The sequence below is a fragment of the Mytilus trossulus genome, chromosome 14 (genome assembly GCF_036588685.1).
Source record: "Mytilus trossulus isolate FHL-02 chromosome 14, PNRI_Mtr1.1.1.hap1, whole genome shotgun sequence".
Taxonomy (NCBI): domain Eukaryota; kingdom Metazoa; phylum Mollusca; class Bivalvia; order Mytilida; family Mytilidae; genus Mytilus; species Mytilus trossulus.
Window position 1 is genome coordinate 1,130,530 of NC_086386.1, and position 22,370 is coordinate 1,152,899.

The following is a 22,370-nucleotide window of genomic DNA, read 5'->3' on the forward strand; positions in this document are numbered from 1 at the left end:
TGTTTCATCTGTGGCAAAGTTTATTTTAAAACAACATGTTTTTTGTAAGTTTTTTCAAACAATTGTCGCGAATTGTACACCTTCTTACCTTAAGACCAGAAAATCGAGGATTTGTGTAGAACATTTTCATTTGATCTGGGGGCAACTGTCCCATGATTTTCTGTATAACATATAACTGGTCAATTTCACTCTCTCCTGGAAAAAGAGGTTGTCCATCACTGAGTTCTCCCAATATACAACCTATGGACCATATATCAACAGGTTTACCATAAGCAGCACTGAAAGATAAATAATCAAATATAAGCAGCACTGAAAGATAAATAATCAAATATAACAGATTTATCTCTTCATAAAACATAAGATAAATAATCAAATATAACAGATTTATCTCTTCATAAAACATAAGATAAATAATCAAATATAACAGATTTATCTCTTCATAAAACATAAGATAAATAATCAAATATAACAGATTTATCTCCTCATAAAACATAAGATAAATTATCAAATATAACAGATTTATCTCTTCATAAAACATAAGATAAATGATCAAATATAACAGATTTATCTCTTCATAAAACATAAGATAAATTATCAAATATAACAGATTTATCTCTTCATAAACCATAAGATAAATGAAATATCAAATATAACAGATTTATCTCTTCATAAAAACTTTTATTGTAAAATGGTGAAGAACAGACAACCTATCATATGTTGAATCTTTCCAGAAATATTGCAATACATGAATGTACCAAAATTATTTCTATGGTATTTAACACCTCTTCTTCTATGTGATGACTATAACAGAACTCAGTTTTCTTAAAACATACTGATTTTAAATATTTAAATAAACTGGTGTTTATTCCAAAAGATTGCCATAAGTAAGTAAGCTTGATAAGAATTAATAACATGCCACATAGTATTCCAACAGAAAAGGCTTGCTATACAACATTGTGTAAAGAAATTAATGTAGATTTACGATTCATACCAAGTTTCATTTAAAGACAATCGCTAAAAAAAACAATTCACACCTAGTGTTATTTCACTATATTGCAAGATGAGTACCTTATAAATAACTGTCTATTTTTTCAGCTTTTTCAAGAGTGTGGCCTATAAATTGCAAGAAAAATTTTGTCAGCCTTTTAATATATTATGGCTTAATAAAAATCTTAAATTTAAGTTATGCTTTGTCAATAGTGTGGCTTTACATATCCATGTAAATTTGTGTGTCCCCAAGACATATTGCAGTCTATACCTACCCAAGTAATAGTTCTGGAGATCTATACCATCGTGTGGCAACATAATCTGTATACACACCAACTAGTCCTGCATTTATACTACGTGCAAAACCTAAAACATTCAAATAGAGTCATCAACATTTCAACCATTTTTACTACAATATTATCTAAAATAACATGTGAAACTGGAAGCTACTGCTCACTGATGCAAGTGGATAATCTTCAGAGGCGGATTTAGGGGGGGGGGGGGGACAGGGGGCTCAAGCTGGCCCCCTCTTAGGTCAGTCAGTGGGCCCCCACTTATGAAAATTTCTGGATCCACCACTGATCTTAAGTGTAAAATATGCAAGTGTTCAGTAAATAGGAAATTGTTGAGTGATTAATCTGAAAAAGCATCACACAGTATAGCTGACTTATAGACTTATAAGCCTCTTTATTTATGATTGAAGCATAAAGTTATAGGAATTTTGTATGGTATATATCTTCAAATATAGTTATGTCCTTAAAAGAAGGTGAACTACCTGTCTTCCCCAAATGATAGAAACAAAACTGGCAAAATCAATATTTGGTTTTGGAAATTCAAAATATTACACTAAACATTATTTTAAATGCACAATGTTGTCCTGTATAGAACATGTGTGAGTTTAATTAAATCATGTCAAACTGTTTAACAGAGTAGAGGATTATAAACAAAGTAAGATTGTATTTCTATGTTGTGATGTTACACTATTGTTTCAGATAAGGGTGAAGGTTTGGTACCATTAAAACATTTAAACCCACTGCAATTGTTTGCACCTGTCCTAAGTCAGGAATCTGATGTTCAGTATTTGTTATTTGTTGATGTGGTTCATATAAGTGTTTCTAGTTTCTCCTTTTTTATATAGATTAGACTGTTGGTTTTCCTGTTTGAATGGTTTTACACTAGTAATTTTTGGAGCCCTTTATAGCTTGTTGTTTGGTGTGAGCCAAGAATCCTTGTTGAAGACAGTACTTTGACCTATAATGATTTACTTTTAAAGATGGTGACTTGGACAGAGAGTTGTCTCATTGGCACTCATACCACATCTTCTTATATCTATTGAACAACAATGACAATAGATTTATTCCTGTATACCTGTTGCACAACAACTGGGACACATACAGCAATAAATATTAAGTTTGGATTATATTTCACATGACTGAAGTTATCTTGTTTATATAGTTATTTTTACTTACCAAAATCACACAGTTTAAGTGTATCGTTTTTACTAATCAGAAGATTCTCTGGTTTTATATCTGAAATAAAGAAAATAGACATAATATCATTATCATTAACTACTCATATTTCAGTACCAGATTTTTTTACCATTTATATCAGCAATTAAAGCAATACATTATGAAACAACAAAATTTGTCTGAGTACAACATGTTTTTCTAAAATGATATCCCACAAAAACATGCAAAGACTAAAGTCATAGCAAAAAACTTTAATCAATAATAAATCCTGTCAAACTTTAAAGATTCATTCAGCTTTCATCTGTGAACATATAACAATGACTTTTTATCTTCTTATTTCAAGGTAACACAAATAAATATCAAAGAAATTACTCAATTGAAGTGCCAAGAGTTTGGTGGATGTAGTCTGAGGTGGGATGAGGGCCCTTATTTAGCCTACACAAATGATTTGGTGGAGGTAGTCTGAGGTGGGATGAGTGCCCTTATTTAGCCTACACAAATGATTTGGTGTAGGTAGTCTGAGGTGGGATGAGGGCCCTTATTTAGCCTACACAAATGATTTGGTGGAGGTAGTCTGAGGTGGGATGAGGGCCCTTATTTAGCCTACACAAATGATTTGGTGGAGGTAGTCTGAGGTGGGATGAGGGCCCTTATTTAGCCTACACAAATGATTTGGTGGAGGTAGTCTGAGGTGGGATGAGGGCCCTTATTTAGCCTACACAAATGATTTGGTGGAGGTAGTCTGAGGTGGGATGAGGGCCCTTATTTAGCCTACACAAATGATTTGGTGGAGGTAGTCTGAGGTGGGATGAGGGCCCTTATTTAGCCTACACAAATGATTTGGTGGAGGTAGTCTGAGGTGGGATGAGGGCCCTTATTTAGCCTACACAAATGCTTTGGTGGAGGTAGTCTGAGGTGGGGTGAGGGCCCTTATTTAGCCTACACAAATGATTTGGTGGAGGTAGTCTGAGGTGGGATGAGGGCCCTTATTTAGCCTACACAAATGCTTTGGTGGAGGTAGTCTGAGGTGGGGTGAGGGCCCTTATTTAGCCTACACAAATGATTTCTTACAAAATTAAGTAGTTTGAATCTCAAACATAATAATAAATTATCTGGAAAATTAAAATTGTAATATGCTTGAAATACCACGAATATTTACACAGATTTGGAGTCAAAAGTAGCAACATTTCATTGACAAAATCTGCATTTTCCCAAACCTATTTGCTAGTGGGTAATATAGAGCCCATTCAAGTAACACAAAAATATACATGAAATATCTTATTATATAATATGTTTTTTAGGGGGGGGGGGGGGGGGGGGGTTGAGATATCACCCCTCTTACTACTCCTCTATCAATAGACTGATGTTGACTAACTGGTATAACAATAGAATCAATAGAAATGGCTTCTAATTTCATTATTTTAGTCTGGTTGTAAAGTTAATTATCTAATGATGTAAATAATTAATCAGCCAGCACATGATAGATCATCTTATCTGTAAAACCAATTGATTCAAGTAAACCAATAAATACTCAGAAATACATATCAGTTCGTCTTATAACTTATCTGTAAAACCAATTGATTCAAGTAAACCAATAAATACTTAATACATATCAGTTCGTCTTATAAGTCATACATTCAAATGTTTGCCCCAAAGTTGGTCATCAGGTGCAAAAAGTGTCAATTTTGCCGATTTTTCGTCCTTTTTCTTGACCCCAAAGACCCAGGGATGCTGGTAAAAGTATCCAGCTGTAGCCTGCATGTAGAGTGGACCCTAGTTAACAAATAAACAGGTGTTAGGTCGGAGTGAATCTGATCTTGGTTCAGCAGTCTACAAAGGGTCATTTGGACCAAAAATACAGAATTTCACAATTTTTGCCGATTTTTTTTACTTCAAATGTCCCCAAAACCAGAAGTAGTTGTTTTCTATGCGTATTTTAATAATAATAACAATCAGTAGTTATATGGTGTGGGTTTGCACTATTTTCACAAGTTTTATGCCTCTGAACTTCCTGTGTAAGATACAGATGTGAAGCCCATCCAACCATAAAACCGAGATTTAGCCAATTTCAATTTTCCAAGTCCGTATTTGTGCTCAAAATGCTACTTGTACATGAGAAACTTTAATATGGATAGCCTCAGATTAAAGGAATGTGCATAACCTTTAATATGAGTATCATAAAGTGGACTTCTAAAAGTACGGAATGCCATTGGAGCCAAATAACGGTAATTTGGGTACGCCCACCATATGACGATCACCGCATGGTAAGGGTTAATAAAACTGATTGATTAACAAAGAATAATAGGATGGATAGAAAAAGACAACATGGTCTGAATAATGATCCCTGCATCCTGATATAGACCATTAATAAAATTGAGAATGAAAACAGGGAATGTGTCAAATAGACAACCCGATCATAGAGCAGACAACAGCATTTTAAGGATACCAATAGCACTGAGATAAATCCACAGAAATTGTAGTTATAAATACCTATTTTTACAAGCCACTTCTAATATGACAGTATAGACAATGTTTAAATACAGCAATAGATGTTTGCTCAATGTCCAGTGGCAAGTTTTAATGTTTAAATACAAATTAAATATGTTCTTCCAACTAGACAACATTTTACTGGTTGTATTGCTAGACTTTTGGATTTTGAATATGTTATACTGCAATGATTCTGCAGTTTATCCAATTTTTATTATCTACCAACTAATCATATACAAGATGTTTTATTTTCCACAAAGCATAAAGTACATAAAACTTAAACTATAACATAAGAACAAAATATCTAAATGGCAACTAACAAAACATGATATATAAAAGTTATCTCAACTTAAACTTGACATATAATCAATTTCACTTTTGTGTTGGTCCCGCGGTATAAATGTATTTCCCATGATCCTCTGACAATTGTAACAATGACTAGGAAAGCACTTTATGAAGTCAATACTTCAAAGAATAACAAAACCTAATAAACTAAAGATTAAATTCAAATTACATTACGAAGGGAAGAAGTTATTGCATTTAATGTTATATCCTGTGCATTTATTGGTATTTACAAATCAATAATCTTGTTAACTTGCTAGTCATTGTAATTATGCCCCATGTAAAGGAATTTAAATCAACCTGAAAAACGCAGAGATTCTTTGTGCAGATAGGATATATATTGTTCTTTACTTAACTCTGGTTTAAAGTATAAGTGACTGTAATGTCTCAGTCATGTTGGTTATATAAATCCATCATGATGTCTTCTAAACAACAGCATGACAACTTATCTAAATGATATATAAACTAGAGGCTCTAAAGAGCCTGTGTCGCTCACCTTGGTACATTTGTATATGTGAATATTCAACAAAGGACACAGATGGATTCGTGACAAAATTGTGTTTTGGTGATGGTGATATGTTTGTAGATCTAACTTTACTGAACATTCTTGCAGCGTACATATATCCCCATCTATAATGATTGGCCCAGTAGTTTCAGTTGAAAGTGTTAGTAAAAATTTACAAATTTTATGAAAATTGTTAAAAATTGACCATCGATTCGTCTGAAATTTTCAGGGCAGATAGATCTTGACCTGATAAACAATTTAACCCATGCCAGTTTTGCTCTTAATGCTTTTGTTTTTGAGTTATAAGCCAAAAACTGCATTTTATCCCATGTTCTATTTTTAGCCATGGCAGCCATCTTGGTAGGTTGACCAGGTCAACGGACACAATTTTTAAACTAGATACCCCAATGATGATTGTGGCCAAGTTTGGTTTAATATGGCGCAGTAGTTTCAGAGGAGAAGATTTTTGTAAAAGATAATTAGATTTACGAAAAATGGTTAAAAATTGACTATAAAGGGCAATAACTCCTAAAGGGGTCATTTGACCATTTCGGTCATGTTGACTTATTTGTAAATCTTATTTTGCTGAACATTATTGCTGTTTACAGTTTATCTCTATCTATAATATTTTTCAAGATAATAACCAAAAACAGCAAAATTTTCTTAAAATTACCAATTTAGGGGTAGCAACCCAACAACAGGTTGTTCGATTCATCTGAAATTTTCGGGGCAGATAGATCTTGACCTGATAAACAATTTTACCACATGTCAGAATTGCTCTAAATGCTTTGGTTTTTGAGTTATAAGCCAAAAACTGCATTTTACCCCTATGTTCTATTTTTAGCCATGGCGGCCATCTTGGTTGGTTGACCGGGTCACCGGACACAATTTTTAAACTAGATACCCCAATGATGATTGTGGCCAAGTTTGGTTTAATTTGGCCTAGTAGTTTCAGAGGAGAAGATTTTTGTAAAAGTTAACGCCGGACGCAGGACGACGACGACGGACGACGAAGGACGACGACAGACGCCGGACGCAAAGTGATGAGAAAAGCTCACTTGGCCCTTTGGGCCAGGTGAGCTAAAAAGAAGATGTGGTATGATTGCCAATGAGACAACTATCCACAAAAGACCAAACTGACACAAACATTAACAACTATAGGTCACCGTATGGCCTTCAACAATGAGCAAAGCCCATACCAAAGTCAGCTATAAAAGGCCCCAATAAGACAAAATAAAACAATTCAAACGAGAAAACTAACAGCCTTATTTATGTAAAAAAATGAACGAAAAACAAATATGTAACACATAAACAAACAACAACCATTGAATTACAGGCTCCTGACTTGGGACAGGCACATACATTAATAAAGTTAGTATCAATAGAAAATGAATTTGATGACCAACATTAGCAACTAACAAAATAGACAACCATAGCATGACAGAAACCTAGCAAAGAATTCCTTTCAAACCATTAAGGAATTTATTCACCATCTTATTTCTTTTCCAAGATAACTAGTCTGGCTGTTATAAATTCAATCTATCTGATAATCAAGTACTGTGGATTCATTATTTTTCTTTATATACCAATTATGATTATGTGGTTTTGTGGATACAGGTGAACCACGAATTCAAATGTTCGATGAATTACAAATATTCTTTACGCATTGTATGCCGAGATTGGCAAAACCACAAAATCAAATATCTACAAAAATACAAGTTTCCCTAAATCTAACGAAAATTAATACTCACGAAAATAATGAATCTACAGTAATAACAACCACTGTATGGCTGTTCTCTGAATGAAATACCCCACAATTTAAAAGCTTAATTCAAAGTATTACATCATCTGTATGGTGTCATTTAATAGCTTACCTCTAAGTAAAATATCCAGAAATGTCCTATTTAAAAGCTTACCTCGATGTATAATATCTTGAGTATGGCACCACTGTATGGCTTTACACAACTGGTATGTGTAAGTTTTCACTTTTTCAGCAGGTACACCATTTGGCATGTCTTCTAGAAGTTCTAACATATTCTATAAACAAACATCAAATATGTAAGCATAGGCATCTAATCAGTTCTAACATATATATATTCTATAAATAAACAATAAATATGTAAGACACAGACATCTAATCAGTTCTAACATATATATATTCTATAAATAAACAATAAATATGTGAGACACATGCATCCAATTAGTTCTAAAAAGTAAAAACACAAAAATACCGAACTCCGAGGAAAATTCAAAAGGAAAATCCAAAATCAAAAGGCAAAATCAAAAGTCCAAACACATCAAACGAATGGATAACAACTGTCATATTCCTGACTTGGTACAGGCATTTTCTAATGTAGAAAATGGTGGATTGAACCTGGTTTTATAGCTAGCTAAACCTCTCACTTGTATGACAGTCGCATCAAATTCCATTACATTGTCAACGATGTATGAACAAAACAAACATACTCAAAGAGTAAAAATGTCAAAAATAAGGGTACAGCAGTCATTATTGTGTTATCATCTTAATATCACTATAAAAACAACAAATGTAATATATTCTTAAATAAACAAGTTATTTTGTTAGGTCTACTTATGCATCCTATATTTTAGGAATAATTCACTATGATTAACCTATAATATCAAGACTTGTATTGGATACATTATAAGGTATGCTATAGAACAAATACTTGGGAAGCCAATTCCTAATTATGGTACATGGTAAGAACACAAAACTAGAGATGCAACTTTCGACATCATGTCATTCCAGTCTCATCTCTTAAAATAATTCATATGTCCAGTTGTAGTTGCTTACTTTATATAAGGATATATATATATAATTTTTTTTAACCTTGACCTTACAAAGCACTGGCTACTGGACAGAGGGTGCTCTTTTTCATATCCACTAGGTTTATAATCTCCCCTCCCCTTACCATTGTAAATATTCCTAAACTTAAACATTGACAGTACAATGCACTGGGCACATGGTGCTGTTTATAAACCTTTCATACTTAACTAGGTTTGGAATCTCCACTCCCCTTACCATTGTAAATATTCCTCAACTTAAACATTGACTGTACAATGCACTGGGCACATGGTGCTGTTTATAAACCTTTCATACTTAACTAGGTTTGGAATCTCCACTCCCCTTACCATTGTAAATATTCCTAAACTTAAACATTGACTGTACAATGCACTGGGCACATGGTGCTGTTTATAAACCTTTCATACTTAACTAGGTTTGGAATCTCCACTCCCCTTACCATTGTAAATATTCCTCAACTTAAACATTGACTGTACAATGCACTGGGCACATGGTGCTGTTTATAAACCTTTCATACTAAACTAGGTTTGGAATCTCCACTCCCCTTACCATTGTAAATATTCCTAAACTTAAACATTGACTGTACAATGCACTGGGCACATGGTGCTGTTTATAAACCTTTCATACTTAACTAGGTTTGGAATCTCCACTCCCCTTACCACTGTAAATATATCTAAACTATGTTTTAGTTTTAGTTTCTATTTCCACTCTATTCTCCCATTATAAAAGGTTCCCTAGCTTTCTACATATTCAAACACAAGATACAGTTTGCCTCTCTTTCTGAAGGCCTCTCTTAATTCTACAATATTATCATGTTATAAGGTTCCCTAGCTTACCCTTTCTACATATTCAAACACAAGATATAGTTTGCCCCTCCTTCTGAAGGCCTCTCTTAATTCTACAATATTATCATGTTATAAGGTTCCCTAGCTTACCCTTTCTACATATTCAAACACAAGATATAGTTTGCCCCTCCTTCTGAAGGCCTCTCTTAATTCTACAATATTTTCTTGTTTCAGGGTTCTCAGCATGTTCAGTTCCCTTTCTGTAGTTCTCTTTACATCATCATTATCTGAAATGACAGAGTTGAGGGATATCATAAAGTCATCAGATATGTAATAAAAGCCGGGATTGAAACCCTCCCCCCCCCTTTTTGGGGACGATCAATGCATTTTGAATGGGGACATGTAGTTGGAAACACACTTTTGACTGTTGAACTATTAAAATGGACAACAAGACTAGTCTCATGACTTGCCAATTAAATGATATAAACTTTGATACCCTTTGTCAGGTTGTAATTCAGTAAAACATGCATGTTTCCATTTCCAATACTTATGGGTCAGATAATATATTAACGTTTATTACCTTAAAATCTTAATTTATGGTTCATTAAATATTATTAAAAACAAACAGTCTAAGTTTATTGGGTTTTTTAAAAGTTTGAAAAGCTTCCTATAAGCTTAAGTACAAACAATGTTGTTATTTAATATTAGGAACAACCTTTAACTTACAACAGTGAGAAATACATAACATCAATAGAAAATCACTTCAAACAAAGAGACCATTAATCCATAGAAAGTGATTGTGGTTATACAGTGTATAAATCTGATATAGGCGAACTTTAAATCAAGCGTTGTTTTATACACAAATAATCAATGTTCTTTAGTTACTGCATATATGACACTAAGGTACTCTGTTCAACTTCATGAAAAATCACTCAAGTTATTCTTCCTAGATAGTCCATGGTCATTAAAGGAAACTCTCAATAAACCTTATATAACCATTGAAGAAGACTTCTACAGGAAAATATAACTTTCTTCATTGAAGGGCAGTTATTAAAGTAAACTCATAATTAACCTTATATAACCTTTGAAGAAAGACTTCTACATGAAAATGTCACTGAAATTATATTTCCTTAGTTGGAGACAGGTAAAGTTAATACAGTACAAGTAAACCATATGCCATCACTGATTGATTGGTTACTTAATGTCCACTACATATATACAATCATTGACTGATTACAGTACATATACCAGTCATTTAACATATCCCTGGTACTACTTTCATAGTACATGTAGTACATGTATTCTAATATCATCCATTTAATCTTTCAACTTTTTATAAAGCATCTGTAGTTATTTCAAAAGTCACTTTTCCCTATGGAGGGGACATAAATATATGGTATTAACTTACCTTCGCTGTCTTTAAATTTCTTCACTGCCACCATTTCACCTGACTCCTAGAAAGAAACATTATATAATATAACAAGTACTTAATATAAAAGATTGCCACATCGTAACAAAATGTCACCACCACCATACAATATCATAAGAATGAACTTAGTCAATGATCTTTCATTTGTATTTGATTGAAAGGTACTGACCACCACACTGACCATGTACTGTATAAAGGTGCCGGGTGGAATACAATTGTTGGTACAAACACCACACTGACCATGTACTGTATAAAGGTGGAATACAATTGTTGGTACAAACACCACACTGACCATGTACTGTATAAAGGTGGAATACAATTGTTGGTACAATATATAGTAAATGGCCAATAAGTACCATGAAATTGATCAAATTAAAATGATAGTATAAAATAATCAACAACACAGGAGGGTCAACAAAAATCTAGCAAATATGAGAGCTTTCTGTCAAATGGTCAAATTGTGTTCTAGAGGTGTCAATGTTATAATAATCAAACAAAATTCTGAGAGGCTCAGAAGACTATTTCATTCAAATAATCAAAGATTTTCTGTCCAATAGATACAAGTCTCCCAAATAAATTGCATTCCTGCATCAAAAGATTCAAAACAATTTGGACCAATCATCAGCTGACATTTGGTGAACCAATATAAGGGTATATATATATATATAGACTCTCAAAGACTCATCCTCCTAAGAAAGTTATTCAATTGTACTGTTCTGATTTTCATTATTCTTGGCAAAAAAGAAGTAGCCCACATAAATCATTCTTAAAAGGAAAAATCCTTTTGGAAATTTACCTACTGTACAAGCTCACATGAAAGTAAGTCTGTCAATAAGTAAATATCTTATATCCATTACTTCTCCTTTACCTAAGTGAAATCTTTACCATAGCATATTCAGATTAAAAGAATATTTGATTGACCATGAAGATTAGAAATGATCTGTAGTTTACAATCACTTCTAATAAATATTGTTCAATGGTTTTAAACTTTCGTCTCCTGCAAAGAACTATCTGATAACCTGTCGTATATCACTTTAAACAGAAAGATTTAAACTATTGCATGAAATACTAACTTCAATTTACTTTTAAAGAGTTGTCAAGTTTTCTTTCTCTTTTGTTTCATTTCATCAAAAATTGATGTAAATCTAATTATGTATCTTCCTCCCATGGGCCTCCCATTCAATAAAAACTTATTTATTTATTCCTGAACAATAAATAATCGGTATAGTAAAGACGATCTGAGTTATAGATATCATCATAAATGACAATAAATAGGGAAACACCCATTGAGACTTGTGATCATTTTCACATCAAGTTGGTACTTGTAAATATATCAATTCTTTTCTTTACTGTCATTTCTAATATTTGGCCGAAACTATTTACAAAATGTATACCTTAATGTTTGAAATAAACATTTATTATTGTCGCTATTTACGAAATTTTCCTTTGATCTTACTGACTGATAATTTCCTTTCTCAGCAAAGTAGAGTAAAGTGAAAGATTACCACTAGAAACTTAGGGGAAAAGTGCCCCTTGTGAATGAAATTAACAATGTCGTCATAGGTAAAATAGCGATAAACAGATTATCATTGGCCATCTCAACGTGATTGCTTTTCTCACTTTCGCTGTACCTTCTCAAGCGAGAAAATCTATCTTGATGCAATTATCAAAAATAATCTATAGTTCTAGGGTCCAAGATGTATAAAATTATGGTTCTATCAAGCTTGCACTCACAAGGGTCCACAAGGTCCTAATACGACAGGGTCCAAGATGTTAAACCCTAATGTTTCTATCAAACGTTTACTTTACAAGAGTTCAAGAGGTCCTAATGAGACAGGGTCCAAGATGTATACCCTAGTGTTTCTATCAACCTTTCACTTTACAAGGGTACAAGGGGTCCTAATGAGACAGGGTCAAAGATGTATACCCTAATGTTTCTATCAAACGTTTACTTTACAAGAGTTCAAGAGGTCCTAATGAGACAGGGTCAAAGATGTATACCCTAATGTTTCTATCAACCTTTCACTTTACAAGGGTCCAAGGGATCCTAATGAGACAGGGTTTAAGATGTATACCCATGTGTTTCTATCAAACATTTACAAGGGTCCAAGAGGTCCTAAGGAGACAGGGTACAAAATGAAAAAAATACCATGACGTTTCTATCAAACATTTACAAGGGTCCAAAAGGTCCTTAGGGGACAGAGGACCAGGTGTATTAAACTAAACTGGGGACTAAAAGTTCCTTTAGTATAGAAAATGTCCTGTGTTTCTAACATACAATTATGATACTACAGATTTACACAGTCCAACTGTTTTCATTGAAGATAAGTAATATGACACTTGTTTAAATGATCAATATATAACATGCTTAGTGGGATCATGTGTTCACACAGAATTACATTTCTAATCAATTTACCTCTACGTTTAGTGAATAGAAGCAAGTACAAACAAATGTTATCACAAAAATCAGGGATTTTACAAAAAAGGAATTTAAAAACCTGTCATTAGTTTTACAATGTATATATATGGAGTGGTATTACATCCATATGAATGCATTATTAAAATACCAATTACGTTTACATTTCAACCCAAACAATTTCAACTGTTACTTCCGTTTTACGATCAAGTGAATTGTGGAGTTTTCACCATACACTTAGGTGTTCTTTCTGGAACTTTTATTTCCAAGAACAATTTCCATACCATAATCTATGAAAAATAACAAGGAGATTTTACTGATACATCATGTTTGTTTTATCTTAAGAAAGGAAGAAAAAAACATCTTAAAAGTTTGCTTTTTAAAAATGGGAAATGTGTTCATTGGCCACAAATTATGCCCCCTGGCATATAATGTTAATTTACAGGTCTTGATGATGTACCGATATCCCCATGGGGCTGAGCAATATTATACTCATGAAGCCCTACATACCAGTATAGATATCCCCATTGGGCTGAGCAATATTATACTCATGAAGCCCTACATACCAGTATAGATATCCCCATGGGGCTGAGCAATATTATACTCATGAAGCCCTACATACCAGTATAGATATCCCAATGGGGCTGAGCTATATTATACTCATGAAGCCCTACATACCAGTATAGATATCCCCATGGGGCTGAGCAATATTATACTCATGAAGCCCTACATACCAGTATAGATATCCCCATGGGGCTGAGCAATATTATACTCATGAAGCCCTACATACCAGAATAGATATCCCCATGGGGCTGAGCAATATTATACTGATGAAGCCCTACATACCAGTATATATATCCCCATGGGGCTGAGCAATATTATACTTATGAAGCCCTACATACCAGTATAGATATCCCCATGGGGCTGAGCAATATTATACTCATGAAGCCCTACATACCAGTATAGATATCCCCATGGGGCTGAGCAATATTATACTGATGAAGCCCTACATACCAGTATAGATATCCCCATGGGGCTGAGCAATATTATACTGATGAAGCCCTACATACCAGTATAGATATCCCCATGGGCCTAGCAATACTCATGAAGACCTACATACCAGTATAGATATCCCCATGGGGCTGAGCAATATTATACCCATGAAGCCACATACCATTATCATCACCATCCTGTATCAAGCTTACTTACATAACATCCTCATCAAATGATCAAGGAAAGTTACAATAAGGAAAACTAAATGTTGGTATGACATGTATGAGGAAAATCATGTAGAATTCTACTGATCACTCTAGATCTCATCATTGGGTGTAGAAAAAATATTTCTGCTTGATAAATGCCTTTGGAATTTTATATAATAAATCTAAATTATTTTGACACAAGTCTATTAATGGGACCTTTATAAAATAACAATAAACCCTAGTTGTTTTGAAAGCATTATGTATTTGTTTATGATATATATTATAACATTTTTATTACATATTCTTACAAAACATGTTACACGCACTTCCTTTAATAACATGTGAAGGAGTTAAGTGTATATAAATCAAGACATAAATCAAGACATATAGATATAAATACAATCTTACCTTGTGACGACATTTCAGTACCACTCCGTAGGCTCCTACAACAATAAGTTAACCAATATATTACCATTTTAGACAAAACCATAAAAATACAACTTCCATATTAATATGTAAGCAAGAGTGCACATGCTGAAATGTCTAGCATGGGTTACTTTCTGATAATGATTTAGTTTATGATGACTTTTTTCAGATCAAAGTCTCACAACAGGAATAACTTTACATTATAAGTTATCCATGAAATAAGGTCAAGGTTCTAGGATAAGGGTTATAGTTGTTAATTTCTGTGTCATTTTGGTATCTTTTGGAGAGTTGTCTCATTTTGGTATCTTGTGGAGAGTTGTCTCATTTTGTTTATAGTATTTGAGAAACAGATCTAATTGCAAAAAAGTTACATTGACCAATGAACTGTGAAAATAAGGTCAAGGCTCTATCAACTCTGTCAGATGAACATGTACACATTAAATTCATACAATTAAACAAATATAGTTGACCTATTAATTATAACATCCTACAAACAGATCTAATTGCAAAAATGTTACATTGACCAATGAACTTCAACTGTGTAAATAAGGTCAAGGACCTTTCAACTCTGTCAGATGGACGTTTACACATAACATTCATTCTATTCATCAAATATAGTCATGATATTCATTGTATCTGAAAACCTGACCTAATCACAAAAAAATTATCATGATCACTAGCTATGAGGTTAAGATTGTCTTCATCTCTAAATCTTTGAATCTAACTATACATACCTTTGCCTACGACTCCTGATATTTCGTACTTGTTCATCACATATCATGTATTATAGTCTAGATTGTCTTCATCTCTAAATCTTTGAATCTAACTATACATACCTTCGCCTACGACTCCTAATATTTCGTACTTGTTCATCACATATCATGTATTATACTCTAGATTGTCTTCATCTCTAAATCTTTGAATCTAACTATACATACCTTCGCCTACGACTCCTAATATTTCGTACTTGTTCATCACATATCATGTATTATAGTCTAGATTGTCTTCATCTCTAAATCTTTGAATCTAACTATACATACCTTCGCCTACGACTCCTAATATTTCGTACTTGTTCATCACATATCATGTATTATAGTCTAGATTGTCTTCATCTCTAAATCTTTGAATCTAACTATACATACCTTCGCCTACGACTCCTAATATTTGGTACTTGTTCATCACATATCATGTATTATAGTCTAGATTGTCTTCATCTCTAAATCTTTGAATCTAACTATACATACCTTCGCCTACGACTCCTAATATTTCGTACTTGTTCATCACATATCATGTATTATAGTCTAGATTGTCTTCACCCCGTAATCTTTGAATCTAACTATACATACCTTCGCCTACGACTCCTAATATTTCGTACTTGTTCATCACATATCATGTATTATAGTCTAGATTGTCTTCACCCCGTAATCTTTGAATCTAACTATACATACCTTCGCCTACGACTCCTAATATTTCGTACTTGTTCATCACATATCATGTATTATAGTCTAGATTGTCTTCATCTCTAAATCTTTGAATCTAACTATACATACCTTCGCCTACGACTCCTAATATTTCGTACTTGTTCATCACATATCATGTATTATAGTCTAGATTGTCTTCATCTCTAAATCTTTGAATCTAACTATACATACCTTCGCCTACGACTCCTAATATTTCGTACTTGTTCATCACATATCATGTATTATAGTCTAGATTGTCTTCACCCCGTAATCTTTGAATCTAACTATACATACCTTCGCCTACGACTCCTAATATTTCGTACTTGTTCATCACATATCATGTATTATAGTCTAGATTGTCTTCACCCCGTAATCTTTGAATCTAACTATACATACCTTCGCCTACGACTCCTAATATTTCGTACTTGTTCATCACATATCATGTATTATAGTCTAGATTGTCTTCACCCCGTAATCTTTGAATCTAACTATACATACCTTCGCCTACGACTCCTAATATTTCGTACTTGTTCATCACATATCATGTATTATAGTCTAGCCACACCAAGGGTAACATTCCAGCATTCTGAAAAAAGTATAAAAAAAAGGCAAATTATAAAACCTGTTATAAAAGATACAGGTCTAATAAATAGTTGTTTAGCCAAAAATGGTTCCAGTTTGTTCCTAGTGCATATTAAATGTGTTTTTTTATATTGTCAAAAGGCAATCTATGTTATATGTAACTGTTTATAACCACTACCATTTTCCACATCAACAATTCAAAACAAGCTTAAAATTGTTTTTTCTCTTTTGACTGGCAATACACTTTTGTTAACAGATTCAGAATCAGAACAGAATATCATTTAACTTTATCTCATATAATTTTCCCTTTATTGGAGTGATAATTAAACTAACAGAACTTCAAGTTATTTGTTTCAAAAGTTAAATTGTGCCATAAAGATGTTTTCTGGTAATAGTTTCACATTAGATTCCAACCTATAAATATTGGATTGTTTCTGTCTCAGACCTCAAAGAATATTGAAGATGGAAAATAGTGCAGAAAACCCCCTATTGCATGTATTGGTTACATCACAAGGTCACTATATAATGAATTAACTGCTTTATCAAACTGTAGTTTGCATTTGAGTTTGGGTAAATAAAGAACTATGAATCATCCAGACTATTCCTTCAAAAGATGACCCATTGTTCTAAAGGGAAATAACTCCTTGTAAGTTGTAGGTATATATTACAGTCAAATAATAACCTTGAAATCTGAAGGTAAGGACAGTTTGTTTTAAAAGTCAGTTAGTTGTTCAGAAAATGAAAAAGATACACATAAATTTAGTTACAGGTCTTCCCTATGGGGCCAAAAATATTGTTGAGGGCTCTAATGAACTGATCCACAGAACTGATACTGTGATAGGCTTACTACATAATCTAAAGGTACAAGGGGCTTAAAAAGATAATACGCTAAAGTCCTGAGGAGTTTGTCCAAAGGGTAAAAAAAAAATACTTGTTAAAGACATTCACCTCAATGAGCATATTACCAATTAAAATGAGTGAGGTCAATACAAATGTCCGAAAGAGCCACTAAATATTGAACCCTGACCCCAATTTAACCTTTATAATTAAAGTTATATGTAATCAAACCTTTATAATAAAAGTTATATGTATGACTGTAAATACATCTTTCTTCAATTAAAGTTAAAGTTAAAGTAGAATCTCCAGCACGTCTAGCATAAAGTTAAAGTATTAATGTAGAATCTCCAGCACGTCTAACATAAAGAACTACAACTGAGTGTTCAATCAAATATTCTATTCAGGGAAAGAAACGCTTCAATTGAAAAACTTGAATGTCTTTTTAGAGTTGAAAGACCTTTCTACTTCAGAATTAATCCCAGTTAGAATCAATTGTTAATTTACATGCACTGTGTCGAAGTATCAAAAGACTGAGATCATTAATAATTTAATAAGTTTTTATGAACAACCAATCTAAATAGTTGTCAGGGTATTATCTGTAAGAAACAGAGTCTCCTGGTTTGCACCGATAAATAGCCAATTCATTGATTACCTCAGTTAATTAATAATTTTCTATTATCAACCATTGAATTGTTCCCGCAAATGCAACCATAAAATATTCAATAATTGTAAATAAATAATAATATTTAAATAAGTTTTACTTGGAGTTGGCATGGTTAAAATCAAATAGACAAAAATTCATAAACTCTAGCTATATATACTGTATAGTCAGCTTTAACTGAGACTACTATAACACCCTTACCCTAACACTTTTAATCAACATATTTCAATAGATTCCTGAATTCATACTCAACTAATATAACAAGTTCTCCCAGAAAACCAAAACATTATAAATCATGTATAAAACATTAAAAAAATAAAAGGAAAAATTAATATTGAGTTCCTTTATGATATAATGGTTAATAAAGATTGTAATGTACAATGTATAGATTTTATACCTGTTTATATCTATGTAGAGGACTCAATATTATATAGCCAATTTATGCCGAGGTGGCGTAGAGGAATCATCAATCAAGAGTAAGAGAAGAGACATTTAATTTTTAGAGTATAAATCGAAATATATATATACTGTGGATGCATTTATTTTTCGTGGAAATCAATTTTCATGGATGCCAAAAACTTTCTTATTTGCGGATATATGATTACATAGTTTTGTCAATCTCTGTACATTGCTGTACATGTATACAAAGATTAAGAAAATATGTTAATTTTTAAACATTTGAATTTGTGGTTCATCTGTATCCACCCCTGATAATTGGTTTCCAGTGAATAATAATGAATCCCCAGTACATTATCATTATAGGACAGACTACATATATTGACATAATCTGACATTCCTAATGACATAATTTACCAAAATCACTGTGTTATTAAAAAGGTTACAGGTTTTATTATTAAATACTTTCAAATGAAAATAGTCCATCTTAAGCTTACATGTACAATACATATATACAAATCTTATAACTATTGTTTTTGGTAAAATGAACATGTAGACTATCAAAAGTTTTAAAATAAACTTGAGACTGTTAAGTTTAATAATCTATTATATAAATCTGTGATACAAACATCTGGTAAGTATTGATAATGTATACAATAGGTTCTGTTTACTGGGAGTAAACTTAACCTTTTAACCTCTATTCTTCAAGTTGTAAACCTTGTTTAAAATTAGTTCAGAGTGAAATGACACAAGTCCAGTTCTAACTAATAATAGAACTAGAACTGGTACAAAACAAACAAAGGTTATAAAGAAAGTTTATCTGAGATAGGCACATATATTCAGTAAAACTTGGTGAGGTCCAGTCATTCCTAACTAGACTCATGTTTTATTATGCTACACAAAAGAATAACTCTTAATTTTTTCGTTCATTGACAACAGATTTTTTTTTTAATTCTTAAAATACATTTGTTTCTGAAAAAAAAATGTATACAACGAAAAGATAGCAAATAAAAAATTCACAAAAAATTGAAGTATATTAAATGTATCAGGTTTAGTGTAATGCATATTTGTTTATTGTTTTAAGCATGTCACTATTAATAGTAACTTTTAAAATTGATTTACCTTATTGATTTTAATTCATAAGATGATTATGACACTTGATTTTTCAAGTAAAATTGACCTTTCTAGCATTTTTATTAGTCCTTTATCATACATCTTTGACACATAATTTATAGAATAATTGTTAGACATGTGGATAAAATGTAATAAGTAAATTTCATTTCTTTATTTCAACAACTTCAAGATACTAATTTAAGGTCAATTATATATTATCAGAGGTGTTATATTAAATAATTAAACAGACACCTTATTACACAGCTCAATGAACTTTTCATGTCCTCAAAATTGCCTTAAGGAAAGAAAAAGATACAATTCATGAAGTATTCTAAATAAGTATCCACTTTGATGTCAATACACAGCCAGCTTTTATTTTTTTTTATTAGCTTCCTACATTGGAGAGTATATAACAAAGCACTTTCAGTTGCATACAAAAACTGACAAAATACTTTCCTACCTGTAATTACATATCATGTAACTGCTTAAATTTGATATATAATCTTACCACATTAATTCATATTTGGTAATCTGGTTATACATTATAGATCTTGATTTACAGAGTTACATGTACTTTATGTTTAAGCAAGTGTCACTATTTATATATTTAAAATTAAGTACATGCACATGAACATGTACATTGTAACTGTCAAGCTGTTCAATCACTCTTTATCAATCTTAAAGAGTACTATAAAAATGGTGCATAATCTGCAAATCATAAAAACTCAAAATTATAAGTTGCATAATAAGTCTTCAAGTCAGAAATCTGAACAATGTTAAAATCAAGACTGATGACTTTAAAATAGCACAAAACTTCTGGCCCAATAGCTCCTATATTGACGGGAGATAGGACCTTTATTGGGACTCTGGAATCAGGTGTTTTTAAGCTCAGTAGTTACCCTTTTGGAATCCAGGAATTCTTTTTCTAATTTTGGGATGTCAGAATTTAAATTTATTTTTATTAGGACCTCAGGATTTCATGTTTTCAAGTCAAGGATTTTGGATATCATTGGGACCCCTCCTGCCACCCTCACCCTACATTCCCTATATTAACACCTTTGCCAAATTTTGGTATTATTGTTATGTGTTGGAAAATCATTGTTATTATAACTACATGAACTATAGCTTTGGTGAAGTTACCCTAAATATTTCTAGTTCTCTTTTATATCTGATATATAATGGTTTGCCATGATTTGAATGATCGTTGTAGCATAAATACTTTTGGTACCTTCAATCTTCTGTTCAAGTCTTAGATGAATGAACTTGCCCTTGTCCATTGGTCATCACGAATACCGTATAGCGGATTATTTTCACGGTTGTAAAATTTCGCGATTTTCATTAAATAAGGTATACGAAAAATTTTGGCGGTTATTATTTTGGCGGATTCAACCTTTTTAACATTACCTTTGCATGTACACTTTTAAATTGGCGGAATTTATTTTGGAGATTTGGTTCTATCTGCGAAAATAAGCGAAAATTTACACCCCGCGAAAAATAACCCGCTATACGGTATATGATTATCCATGATTTAATTTGTCAAAATATCTCACAAATACGAGGAAACCTATTACATTTTAAGGAGGTAACTTTATTTTAAAACAATGAAGACAAACTTGTTTTTGTTATTAAACATTACACAAACTTAATTACAATTAAACCTTTATTCAATATGAAAACGGTTATATCGTGTCAGGGAGCAAACATGAACTGAACAGGAGAGAACATAATTTTGCCAAAAATCAACTTATTTATTGTGTAAATAGATCTAGAACACCAAGCCCCCTATTTAAATCCAAACAAATCTGTAGATTGGTTTTCTTTTTGTCACAGATGGATAACAACAAACACTGTGTGCGTTTACTTACAAATATTTTGGTTTGCTTTCTTCGTTTTTCAAAACATGTTGGAATTGCTTCACGGAATCAATACTTTTTTTTTTAAACTTTCACACTCGCAATATCTAGTTAGATATAAATTCAAGCTATAACATGAATTTAACAATCAGCTATTAACCTTTAGATGATACAGTAGCTGGTGAAGACACTTATCCTTTTAAATAATGTACAACTTTTGCAAACAACAATAAATTTACTTTTTACGAACTTTCTTGTCACCTGTCCGCCATTTATATTTTCCTTGCCAACATACCCACAATGCAATGTGGTTTAAACTTTGACCTCATGTCAGGTAAGGTCAAATATTATAAGCTACGGCTATTGCTACATATTTGATAATTGATGGGAATTTCTTATTCGTTTTATTATTGCAGGTTCTGCTAGTTGTTTCAGATTTAATTCATTTCTGTAGTCATCAATCTGTAAGAACCCATAACAGAAGACGTTACTAAGTTGGAAAACTTGTGTCTAATCCATTTGTCTCTTTTTGGAACAATAGAATATATTTAAACTAAACCCATAACAAATCGCCCCAAAGGAAAATCGCCCTCACCTAATCG

At 32.4% G+C, this 22,370-nt stretch overlaps 1 protein-coding gene across 14 annotated transcripts in view; it reads right to left on the minus strand.

Annotated features, from left to right (window-relative positions):
* LOC134696131 (cyclin-dependent kinase-like 5) overlaps positions 1–22,114 on the minus strand; it is a 43,380-nt gene extending 21,266 nt beyond the window's left edge. For 6 of the 14 annotated variants that reach the window (XR_010102901.1, XM_063557763.1, XM_063557761.1 and 3 more), the window contains exons 1-9: positions 22,008–22,114; positions 16,825–16,912; positions 14,849–14,883; positions 10,805–10,850; positions 9,547–9,683; positions 7,707–7,827; positions 2,457–2,516; positions 1,263–1,353; positions 89–278 (exon numbers count right to left, since the gene is read on the minus strand). Coding sequence is in view for 13 of the 14 variants with exons in the window: in XM_063557763.1 (XP_063413833.1) it covers positions 89–278; positions 1,263–1,353; positions 2,457–2,516; positions 7,707–7,827; positions 9,547–9,683; positions 10,805–10,850; positions 14,849–14,883; positions 16,825–16,861 (717 nt within the window). In the remaining variant the exon portion in view is untranslated. The other 8 variants (XM_063557766.1, XM_063557751.1, XM_063557753.1 and 5 more) reach the window with 7 other exon arrangements.
* Between the last annotated feature and the right edge of the window lie 256 nt (positions 22,115–22,370).